The sequence below is a fragment of the Tenrec ecaudatus genome, chromosome 1 (genome assembly GCF_050624435.1).
Source record: "Tenrec ecaudatus isolate mTenEca1 chromosome 1, mTenEca1.hap1, whole genome shotgun sequence".
Classification (NCBI taxonomy): domain Eukaryota; kingdom Metazoa; phylum Chordata; class Mammalia; order Afrosoricida; family Tenrecidae; genus Tenrec; species Tenrec ecaudatus.
In genome coordinates this window covers 262,074,518-262,086,901 of record NC_134530.1, presented here as the reverse complement: position 1 = coordinate 262,086,901, position 12,384 = coordinate 262,074,518, and the positions used below count along the sequence as shown (strand labels likewise).

General features: G+C 43.8%; 1 protein-coding gene across 1 annotated transcript in view; it reads left to right on the top strand.

The window, feature by feature from the left end:
- The window catches only part of GALNT2 (polypeptide N-acetylgalactosaminyltransferase 2), a 227,465-nt gene that overhangs the window by 107,326 nt on the left and 107,755 nt on the right, over window positions 1–12,384 (top strand). The window contains exon 2 of the mRNA XM_075531987.1: window positions 4,663–4,756. Within this exon, the coding sequence (XP_075388102.1) occupies window positions 4,663–4,756 (94 nt within the window). The remainder of the gene's footprint in view (window positions 1–4,662; window positions 4,757–12,384) is intronic.

The window sequence follows — 12,384 nt, the reverse complement described above, 5'->3', positions numbered from 1 at the left end:
GAGAGGCATCTGGCATAGAGCACTTGACGATGGTCATCTTTTGTCTGTGTGGGAATGTGTTCATCTACAAGCCAGAGCTGTCTGCTTCACATTGGATTCCTAATGACTGACTTTCTTAATATCCAGCCCCAGATGGGGACTGGAAAATGTCAGGGGCTAGTGGAGTATAGACAGAATGTGGCTTATTCTTAGACCCAGGCCTAAGAAGGCCAAAGGGTCAAAGTGTGAACTATCTTTTTCAAGAAATTACAAATCAAATGGACTCTTACGATGGCATGTTTAATATTGGTGTTAATGGATTAATTATGCCCCCTTCCCCCCAGTATATTTTATAAATCCTAACCTCTAGAACTGTGGTCAGGAGCCCTGGTGGTGGTGTGGTTATGCCTTGGGCTGCTAACTGCAGGGCCAGCATTTCAAAACCATTAGTGTCTCCTGGGGAGAAAGACCAGGCTTTCTAATCCCTTAAAGAGTTTTAGTCTCTTAAAGGCTTGTATTCAAACAAGTAGCTTTCTAAGTGAGGAGTCAACTAAAGTCCCCATAGAAGAAGCACTCCAGCTTGTGTGATCCAAAGACAACAGTAACAGAATTCAAATATGACAAAGGAAAAGTTATTAGAGCCTAAATTGTGAACATCCAATTGGTAGAAGGCTTTGGAGGACAGTGGGAGCCAAACCCATCCGCAGAGTTCTTAGTCTGATTAAGCTGCTGGCAAATCTCCGCGAGGTTCTTCTGGGTGCGAGCATTACTTGCTTGTTCCGCGACAAAAATTTCTTTCTTGGCCTCTTAATACTCACGGTGGTCTTTTCTTCCTTGTATTTTTATATCTCTATTATTCTTATTTTTATGATGTCCTTTCCACTCCCCCTGTTTTTTACTGTTTCTGTTAGGTTTTCCAGGGTAGGGGTAGGGGTGGGGGTTAAGGGAGCACGCAATGTATCCGGGAGTGGGGAGGGAACACTGGAACTGAGGATGATTACAAAACTCAGTTTAAAAGTGATTTAACCATGGGGGGCTGGAGGGAATATTCTAAAATTGACTGTGGTGATGATTGTGCAGCACTTCTTGTCATGATTGAACCACTGAATTGTGTGATCTGTGGATGAAATGCCAGCCAATAAATGGCTTGTTGGTTTCTTTTTCAAAGCGTCATAGTCTTGGAAACCCCCGGGGGCCACTCTGCCCTGTCCTGCGGGGTCTCTGAGCCAGCAGGGATCCCTTGGCAGGGAGGGTTTTTTTTTTGAAGCCTGGGGTTATAATCCCATTTGGGAAAAGACGTTGTTTGTTAGGTTCATAGGACTGGATTCATACAGGCCTTGAATCAGTCTCTTGAGAAATAAAAATGGTTCAAGAAGCAGGGCTAAGAGAGATGAGCTAAGGTAGAGACCAAGACACCTGAAATCTCTAAGGAACCAAGCAGAAGCTGAAGCCGCGAAGTTCTCCCTTGAGAACAATGTGGGGGACCCTGCTGGCATTTCAAATACCAGGGACACAGCTTCCAGCGTCACAGCAGCACACAAGCCACCACAGCATGACAAATTGACAGACCAGGGGTAGAATGCCTCACTGGGGTGGAGGGAGTCGATGCTGACTGGCAGCAGCCTCCAGGGGTTTCCGACACTAACAACTCTGTACGGTATAGAGAGCCCATCTTAATCCTGAGGAGCTGCTGGTGGCTTTTTCAGCCGCTGTCCATGCGAATCCCAGCCCAGTGTGTAACCCCAACACCACCAGGGCTCCAGAACACAAAATGATGATGACCATGGATCCCGAACCTAGCCTACCTGGGCTTTGGATTGCACATATTGGTTAGGTGAACGCTACAGACAGTGAGGGGGTTCCTAGATGTAAAAAACTGTGCAAGAGTTCCCAACTCAAACTGACAACATTTGTTTCTTATTTTATTTAAGTATAAGGTAAAATAATTTGATTGATTAGCCAGTTTTGTGTGTACACACACACACACACACACACACAGCTTAATGATGTGGAAATACTCTAGAGAAAAATAATTGCTGGCTACAATATACTAGAAGGAAGATATAAAAATAGAATATTAAGAATATTAAATAATTAAAAGTCTACAAAATATGACCCTGATAACTTCATTGCTGTTGCACTGAGTCTCGCCACATGTCAATACCTTGTAAGGGAGTTGTGTGTTTCTGGAGACTGATCTAAGAGGCAGCTGTTTGAGCAGAACTCGGGAATGTGCTGTGGTTTAAAATCAGGAAAAGGGTGTGTCAGCACTGTATGCTTTCACCATACAAAGGGGCTTCAAAAAATTTGTGGAAAAATCCCATAATCTTTTAATTCTCCCCTTTTCATGAACTTTTTGAGTCCCTTTTATTTTTAATCAGTCTATATGCGGAGCATATAATCCAAGAAGCTGGACTAAAAGAAGGTGGCAGCCTTGGGAACAGAGGGAGACCCATTCACCTGCGCTATGCAGACGGACAGATTAGCTTGCTGGAAGTGAAGAGCAGTGAGTTGATTCTGACTCGAGCAATTACCCGAGTGGGCAGAGAAGAACTGCTTATTAGGAGTTCCGTGGCTGTAAATTTTCCTGGGAGCAGACTGCCTCATCTGTGTCCTACAATGCAACTGTTGGTTCATAGTGTTGACCTGGTGGCTTCTTGTATCTGACGCAAGCCATGGTATTTTCAGGCACCTCCTATTTATGTGAAAGCTGGACAATGAGTAAAGAAGAATGCTATATTTGAATTAGAATTTTATGTTTGTAAAAAAATACTGACTCCATACCTTGAAATGCCAGAAGGACAGACAAATTCGTATTGGAAGAACTAGAGCCAGGATGACCCTTACAAGTGTGGATGGGGAGACTTTATCACGTTATCAGAAAGGGCACAGTCCCCGGAGAAAGACATCATGGTTGGTAAGGTAGAGGTCTGTGAAAAAGAAAAGGACCCTCGGTAACATGGAACGACACAGTGGCTGCAGTGATGGACTCCAACATAGCAATGATTGTGAGGATGGTGCAGGGCTGGACAGTGTCTTATCCTATTGTACATAGAGTCGATGTGAGTCAGAAATGAATCAAAGGTGTCTAACAACCACCACAAAGCAGTCAGTACAGTAGTTTTTCCTTTGCTCCTGCGTACACACGAAGATGACAGAGAAACCATTGCCAATAGTTGAAATAAATAAGTTGAAAGTTCATTTGTGCCCAAATAATAACTAAATTCAAATTTTATTCCTGTTCCATTTTTTTCTGCAGCAAAAATATTTAAATTGGCATATGACTACATTTTAATAAATTTATCACAACGTTGTATTTGGTGCATTTGAGGTTTTTGAATGACCGCGTGACCACTGGGGTGGGGATCAGACTAGAATGACTCCTCTCACAAGCCTACTTTGCTTCCAGTTCCTTCTGCAGAAGTCATCTGCATGGGTGGCCCTGTCTTCCATTTCCATGACAACCCTGATGTGATAAGCCCGGCTTCAGAAGTGACAGAAGGAAAGGATGGTCTCCTGAGAAAGGAACATGGGGAGGGGAGAGATTAAGCAAGGGCTCTCCTTAATTATTGTTCCGTTGGAGTGATGCAGACTATTGACAAAACAGGTTGAATTGGTGGGGAAAAATATATCCCTAAACTCAGGCTCCAAGGATGGTACTTATTATAAATCTCACTTTACATTTGAGAGAGCCTAACGGTTTCCAGTGGTAAACTGACACTGCTGGCAGCCTGTGCGGTCCGAGATTTGCCCCAGAGGGTGGGCTTGTTGCTATAGTTTGCCCTAATGGCATCTGCAGACAAAAGTGGCCTGTGAACAATGCCTGGCTCACAGAAGTCTGCGTGGGGTGCTGCTGACCGAGTGATGTTTCTGATTTGGGTTATGCGTGCAGCCCCTCCGAAGCCTTTCTTCTTTTATTCACAGATGTCAGATCCCAAGTGTTTGGAAATATATTTAGCTCTGCGCATGAGGAGTTGTTACTTAGTTGGATTTAATGCTGATAATGTTTTTTTCCCCCTCTGGGAGTGAATTGCATGCCCAAATGAGGTGAATAAATTCTGGCAAAGTGTATACCTTATTCTGGTTCCACATTTAAATCCTTAATTTGCAGCCCTGTTCCACTGGCAGTCAACATTAGACAAAGCCCCAGTAGAAGCTTGCGGGATCAGATTCCCTCCCTGTGTCCCTCCCAGTAGACAGAAGTAAACAAATCTGTTAACAACTCTCTGAGGAGGGAGGGGCCCTAAGGAGAATCTAGCCATGGGGTGCCTTAAACCATGGAAGATATTTGGAGAGCGCCCCTGCTTGCCCCTGAATATATCCACTATCAAATTATGATATTTCACTCACTTTCTCTAGCTTGAATTTCCCACCCTCACAAATCCTCAAAGTCTTGGGACTCTCCATAGTAATGTCTTCCCACAGATATGAAATGCCAACAAAAGTGAGGTAATACAAATCCTCCCTTGGCAAAGGTCCTCTCCACCCCACACCCCTGCCCCGTGCATTCCCACCCACCCGACTGGTGACTGGTTCCAGTGGTGCTGGTATTCTTGAGGCCTGAACTACCTCTTCCTTGAGAATCCCCAGGTCCTCTTGTAGTACCTGGCACTATCAACTCACTGTGCAGGAAAGTGCGTCCAAAGAGCCAATCACTTCATCTGGCGTCTTTGTCTCCCTCAGGAGGACTGGAATGCAATCGATCCTATGAAGAAGAAGGAGAGTCTTCACGGCAACGGGGAAGACAGAGCACAAAGCATGGAGACTCTGCCTCCAGGTATTGCAACAGGCCACTGAGCCTCCCCGCAGCTGGGGAGCTGAGGGCCAGTGCTTGGGAGGTGGCTTTGTTTTTGTGCATGTGGCCATGGAAGCGAGTGGCTTGTAGGGCACACTAGTGTGTTTCACAGGTGACCGGGAGTCCTTGCCCATCAACAATGCTTTAGGGACTTTGGGGCTTAGCCCCAAATCATGAAATAAGTTTAGTGGGAAGTGACGAAAATGCAGGGCAAAGGGAAATAAGAGGGCAAGTGAAAAGTAATGTTAGTTCCTAGATGCCCTGGCTTATTTCAAACATAATCAGTCCAACATGTCTCAGATCACTGGACTCACTGGTGTGCTGGATTGGGAATCTGGATTCTGACTCACAGTGCAGCTCTATGGGATGGAGTCTTACCCCCTCAATGATGTCTAAGGCTTTTGTGTAAATCTCGACAGCAGCAGCAAGCCTCGTCTTTCTCCTTTGGAACAGCTGGGGAGTTTGCACTGTTGGCCCTGTGTAACCCATTACACCATGAGGGTGCCTTGTTGTGAAATTCTCTTCGTAATATGCTTGGGTTGTTAGGAGCTTAAGAGGGTCCAGTCAAAACAGTGGCTTCTGAACGGCTCTGCTTGGTGAGTTTATTTCATCCCAGAGAGGTCAACTCCAAAGGTTTTGTTGACTTTGGGGGGAAATCCAAAGGAATGGTCTTACTAGATTTTCTCAAAGGATCCAGGATGATCACAAGGACTTATGGAGAAGTTTTAATACACTGCACAGATAAGAAAAAGACCAGGAAAGTTGCACTAAGGACACAGACACGCACACATTATGGCAATGCACTTGCTCATTCTGTGAGGGTAGCAAGGGCTGTCCTAGGAGCTTTCACGGGAAAACTCACCCCGTTCATCCTGTAGCCCTGGTCTTCTCTTTTGTTCTGTTTTGTTTTCCAAATTCAAAGAACATTTAAGAGGAACATGATTTGCTGTTTCCAGAATTCTATAGACCTAGCTTTACATTTTCATATTTTTGTTTACTGAAGTTTCTGTGATCTTTTAGCCATATTTTTAAACTCACCCCATGTACAATAGAATAGACCATATAGGAGTTAGGGGCCTAGAGGGAGCTTAAACTGGGTTAAACTGCTTGGTTGCTCACCAAAACGCCTGCGCTTGAATCCCACCATCGGCCCCATGGAAAAGATCTGACGATCTGCGCCTATAAAGATTCCGGCCTAGGAAACCCTACTGGGCCGTTCTACTCTGTCCTGCAGAGACTCTGCAGAGTCCCTGTGAGTCAGATTCAACTTGATGACACATAGCAACAACATGCCTTGGTCCATGAAATTCTTGTTTGGGTGGTAAGAGAGTGTTTTATATTGTACCAGGCCAGTGCTTCTTTCTGTGGTTTAGCAAACACTGCCTTGGGAAGGCAGACTCCTCTGGTATTTACACCACCATCATCCCAGTCCATTTGGGCAGGTGATGTGTCATTGCTTTCTGGGGCTGTGTGTGTGTATGTGTATTAGTGCATGTATTGAATCTATTCCCTCCGTCTTTGCTCTGCTCCTGGATGAGTCATGAAGTCCTGAGCCACAGTTCCTACATATGTAAAACAGGCATTACTTACAGAGTGGATGCATCAGAATAGGATAGTCAGCTTATAAATGCTTCTTTATCACAGTAATAGAAAACTAGGATATAATTCTGTCTGAGTTAGTGAGAGACTTCCCACAGAATGGCTTCTGTTAAAAGACCCAGTGTTTTAAGGGGTTCTAGGATGTTTAGAGAGGAGGGAGGAAGGAAGGAAGAAACCATCTTGAGGGAGTGTACTGGACATGACCATGACGAACTGATCCTGTTTAAAATTAATGCATTGTGTTTGTTGACCACTGCCATTCATGTCTCAGTTGTTGTGATACTGGTTTTCTTAGCTTCAAAGAGATAAAGTAGTACTAGTTTCCCTCTGATTTGAGTTAATTCAGTACTTTTTTATAAATACTCACTTCTTAAGAACATTTTATTTTAGTTCCGGTGGAAGAGTACGAAGCAATTTATATCTCATTGTACATTTGGTTTTCTGATTTATTTGAAATCCCCCGAAGGTAATAGTATTCTTCCCATTTCCTCCCTGGTTTTCTGGTTTTTCACTTGTTCCTCTTTCCTGCCTGGTCCTGCTTTCTGGACTTTTTTTGGGTAAATGCTGCCTTTTTTGTCTGGTGTTGGGTTGGTTGTGTGATTGTTCTAATGAGACCCCCTTTTATGGGTGTCAGTTAGTGTTTGCCTGAAAGGAGATCTTTAATAGTGGCTTCTTTCCAGGTTTGAAGTGTGTCTAAGGGTCTCAGACTCGGTCATTTTCACCAGTTTCTGTCATATCAGTAACGGGGGTCTTTTTTTAATGGTTGGGATGTATTTCTTTGTTTTCTTCCCACTGCATGCAGGGCTTTCTGTTGTGATTCCATGATCAGAGTGGTTGGTCAGTGGTAGCTGGGACCACCTCATTCTTGTGGTTTCAGATCATCTGGTTGGTATGGCCTTTGGGTTCATTATCTCCTTGAGACTTCCGTTTTCTTCACTCCTCTTTGCTCCAGATGTAAAGAGAAACAATCATCGCAGTCTTCTAAAGACACCCGTTGTTATTCACTAAAGCAGAATGTAGAACGTTGTTTTTCTGGACTAGATTGTGCCAGCTGACCCAGGTGATTCCCCAGACTCCGCTGCTGCTCTCGCAAGTCCAGTGATTCAGGTGTGTTATAAATAGCAAGTTGCATAATGTTGTCCTTGTAGACCCTGATACCAAGAAAAAAATAACAAAATTCACTGCTATCAAGTTGATTTTTTAGCTCATAGTGACCCGATAGGCTACGTAGAATGGCTCCTTAAGATTTCTGAGACTGGGACTCTTTACAGGAGGGACAGACAGCCTCATCTTTGAACCTTGCAGGTATTAATCCAAATGCTTACACTAGTGAGCCACCAGGGTTCCTGCTACTTTGCTGTATGCTCTGAATATATTGCCGCACATGCAAATATGTAGATGGAAATGTCTACAGCTAAACCTACATATAAGAGCCCTGGAGGCTCAGTGGTTATGCTTTGGGCGGTGACCCATATGATCGGCAGTTCGAAATCACCAGCAGCTCCACTGGAGTAAGACTAGACTTTCTACTCCTGTAAACAGTTACAGTCTCAGAAACCCTCAGGGGGGGGGTCTCTGTGAGTCAGCCTTAACTCAGTGGCAGTGAGAGTTTAAACCTGTATATGCTCACGGGTATATGCCCATATACCATCCCATACCTGTTCATTTTTCATATCTACCTCTGAGTCCATTTGTATTGATTGATATTAATGTGATTTCGGGATTTTTTGTATCTAATAGTATTGCCTTTTGCTCTTATGTACCTACCAGTGTCTTCCTTAGCTACCTCCACCTCCCCCAACCCCAATCTTAATATTGATTTCCCCTTTACTTAAGTGAGTACGATCTACTCTCTAGGTAATGTATTCATTTTATTTTGCATCTCTCTGAAATTTATTTCTTACTATGCTAGCATACATGACATTTTTTAGAAGTTCTTATAATTAAACAAACAAAAAATCCCCAAAGATGGTGAATCTGGCTAGAAGTTTTCAGTCTGTAGGGTATCGCTGGCCACTGTAGTTTTCCCTTGTGTGAGTGCATTATTAGGGAAGCTAGGTGGCTTGCTATTGGATACCTGGCAGGTATAGAAAGCTGTGTAGGAGAGCACGGCCCTTACATGAAGGTAGTCCAATGTCTTTCTGCTCGGCTAGCAAAATCCAGTGGCAGATGAAGGAGGGCACAATTTCTCATTTGGAGCCAGATTTAAGGTACCTGTAATGTCTGAGATTTTTCTGATCATACACCCTTTGAGCAAAAGTACTTTGAGCATGGATCATTGCCCCCACAAATGTATCAATGTATATTCACTTATAAGTTATATGCATATTGCTATATTAATTGGATGGTAAAGCACAGTTACAATAAGATAAAGAGAATGAGTGAAAATCCTTGGAAATGCTTTCTGTTGTCTTCCTGTGCCCTAGTAAAATTTTGCATACACCCCACATTGGAGATCACTCGACTTGGTTCTCCCATGGATACAGAAGAACAGCTTATTACTTCAGCTTTATCTCTAGTCTCAGCTCCACCTACTTCTGGACAGAATCTGGAATTTCAGTGGCAGTTTCAAGTGGCACCAAAATATACATTCCAACTGGGATGCATGGAGACTTAGTTTGTCAGTCTGGCTTCCATTTGGAAGTTAAACCTTCCATGTCCAGTAGTAAATAAATGGAAGTCGAGGAATATCAGCCTCTTTCTAAGCCACCAACCACGCTCTGCACTTAGCTGGAGTTTAGCTTAGAAGAACTTAGGGAGGAGTGTGCTGGATTGAAACTGCAATGGGACAACCATCCTCTGCAGGTTTAGGACAGGTTCCTCACCAGCTTCTTCATTAGAAACCAAGTACAAAAAGGAAATCTCCTAAGCTGGGATGAAAGAGATGCTCCATATCAGTGTTCAGTCTTCCTGATTTGGGACCTGGCCCTGCTAGGAGAGACCAGGCGGAATGCCTCTTGACATCACTCATAAGCTCTTCTCTCTCAGCTCTGGCGCAGCAGTCCCTTGTTGCTGTTGTTGCTGTCAAGTGCTTCCCACTCATAGTGGCCCTCCATGCAGCAAAAGGAAGCCCTTGCTGGTCTTCCACCATCCTCACAGTTGTTGTGATGTTTCACCCCGTTGTTGTGTCAATCTAGCTCGTTGAGGGTCTTCTTTTTCTCTTGATCCTCTACTGTGTCAAACATGATGTCTTTCCAGGCTCTTGTCCCTCCTGAAAACATATCCAAAGTATGCGAGATGCACTCTCCTTATCTTTGTCCCTAAAAGGAGCATTCTGACTATGCTTGCTCCAAGACTGATGTGTGCTATTCTTCTATTAACCCATGATACTTTCAATATTCTCTATCAACTGTGTCATTCAAATACATCGGTTCTTCTTCAGTCTTCCTTATTCACTGTACAGATTTTGAATGGCTATGAGGCAGTTGAAAATACCGTGGCTCAAATCAGGTTCTCAAAGTGGCATCTGTGTTCAACACTTGAAAGAAGTCATTTTCAGCAGATTGGCCTTATGCGGTACGTTATTTGACTTCTTGACTGCTATTTGATTGTGATTGTCAATCCAAGAAAATGGAAAGCCGTGATAGTTAGGTTTTTTTGTGCCAACCTGGCCAATAGGAACATTTTGATTGGAAAGCAGAGATAAATGGCTCTGCAAGGCCCACCCCATCTCTCTTGCTTTCTGGTAATCGGACCAGTGTGTAGCTGCTTTCGCTAGTTTTCTGCCTCAATATGTGAGCTACACTACCTGTGGGCCAAGCCAACCCATGGATCCTGTCGCAAGAGCTTGAGGCTCCTTTGAGACCTACTTCACCATGCTACTGGTGCATATATCTCTTGAGCTTGAGGCTGGTTGATCTTGTCGCTTTGCATTGCTTGAGTTAGAAATCCCATGTGGGTCTGCTTCACTAAGCCCCTGAGCTGCTGACTATTGCTGATCCATCCTGCTGTTTGCTGCCTGCGGGCAAACTCTACCTGCCTTGCCTAGGGAGGACGCCTCTATCTGCTTTCTTGACCTTGGACCTGGCAACCCATGAGGGTTGAAGGACTTCCAGGATAATAACTGTTCCACAAAAGTGAGTTGAACTAAGCACTCTGTACTGCTGTGTGGACTAAATAGCTGTTATGTTCCTTTTCACTGTATAAACCTATCTATACAGCAACTTGTTTCTCTAGAGAACCCTGCTTAACGCAAAAGACTTAACAACTTTCAATCTCTTCTCCATTTATCACTATTTGTCTGTTAGTCCAGTTATGAGGATTTTTGTTTTCTAGATGAACTATAGTCATATTCTGTCTTAGTCTGGAAGCTTCACTGAAGCGGGTCCATCACGGGTGACCCTGATTGTATTTGAAATACCGGTGGCAAAGCTTCTAGCGTCACATAACACACAAGCTACCACCGTATGCCAGAGAGTGGCCATGGTCATTTAATGAATCCTGTATTTACCTGCTTAGAACTAGTCTATATCTGGATTGCAAGGAAGGTGAGAAGTCATAGTGTCCCCAGGAAGGTGACTGGTATCTTTCTTAACAGGGCTGGGTTCTAGATCAACTGCAGCTATCCTCGTGGAGGGAGTATAGCTCAGCCTTCTAGGGCTTAAAGGATCTGCTGGTTTCTGGAAGTTACCAAGTCAGGATTCTTAAGTTGGACATATGAAGGATTATTCCCCCCAAACTGGAAAAAAGCTCCGTAGGGTGGAGTGTTCATAGTATGCAACACCCTTCTCCTTCCCCCACTAGGCTAACAGAGCAGCTCCCTCTGAATTAGTGGTGGGGCCTGGGAAGGTTCTCTCTGGTCACAGTGAATTTTTTCATAAAAGCACTTTTGCTCAAACCTCATTTGTTATGACGGTGGATTTAAGACACAGCCCGTGGCCATGAACTTTTGTTTGCTTCTCAGGAAAAATGCAGCAGAAACTGTTGTGATGTAGAATACACCTTACAAGGACAACCTTACAAGGAAAAACTCAAGTGCATGTGTAGTTCTCTCATTTCAAAAATGGTAAAATGCCAATTGATGACAAACGTCCTTCTGGACGTCCAGTTGACTTCCCGAATGGATGAAAATGTCAACTTGTAGTGCATTTGGAGTTTATTCCACCAGATCAGGCTGTTACCAAAGCTTTCTATTTAGAAAAGATTGCATAACAGTGTGTGACTTTAAAAAAGGCCTCATTTGTGGTAAACGGGGGACTGGTTTTGCCACCATGACAATGCATCTGCTCAAGCAGCCATCTCAGTGCCCCAGTTTTTGGCAAAAAATACCATGCCTCTCTTGCCCCATGCACCTGACTCACCTGGCCTCGCTCTATGCAACTTCTTTTTGCTTCCACAAATGCAGAGTGACATGAAAGGACAGTGATTGGGCAACATAGAAGAGGTGAAGAGAAAAACAAGGGAGGTGCTGTAAGCCATCCAAACAGATGAGTTTGAAAAATGTTTCCAAGAATGGAATTGCAGATTTGACAAATGTATTAAGTGTAATGGAGAGTGCTTTGAAGGTGATAAGGTTACTTTGTAATACAAAGAAATTAAACATATGTCTTTATAAAAAATTCCATTTTTTGGAAGGTATCCCCTGTATCCCTCTAGGCCCATTGCTTTCTAGAGTTTAGAATTGCTGCAGGATCCTGCACTATACATTCTCTTGTTTCTTTTCCACTCCTCAGATAGCATTCGGCTGTTAGGTGTTCTTCCCAGGAACAGACCTGGGGGCTGCATCCAGGATGCTTGCCTCAGACCTTGGAAAATCAACAAGTATTTGGGTTTTACGTTTCTTGTCATGGAAATACCTTTTAGTCTTGAGTCATTTTTTTCCAGTAGTTTTCACTCTTTTCCCATCACCCTCCAGTCTCCCTTGGCAACTAGGATTGCCAAACATCATCTTTGAAATAGGGTGAAATGTACCTGCTTGTTCTACTAGCCTCAGACCAAATCCAGGTCTCAAGTCTGCCCTTAACTTCTTGGCCGGCTGTGTAGTTGTGTCAGACATGTCTTCCAGGTGAAGC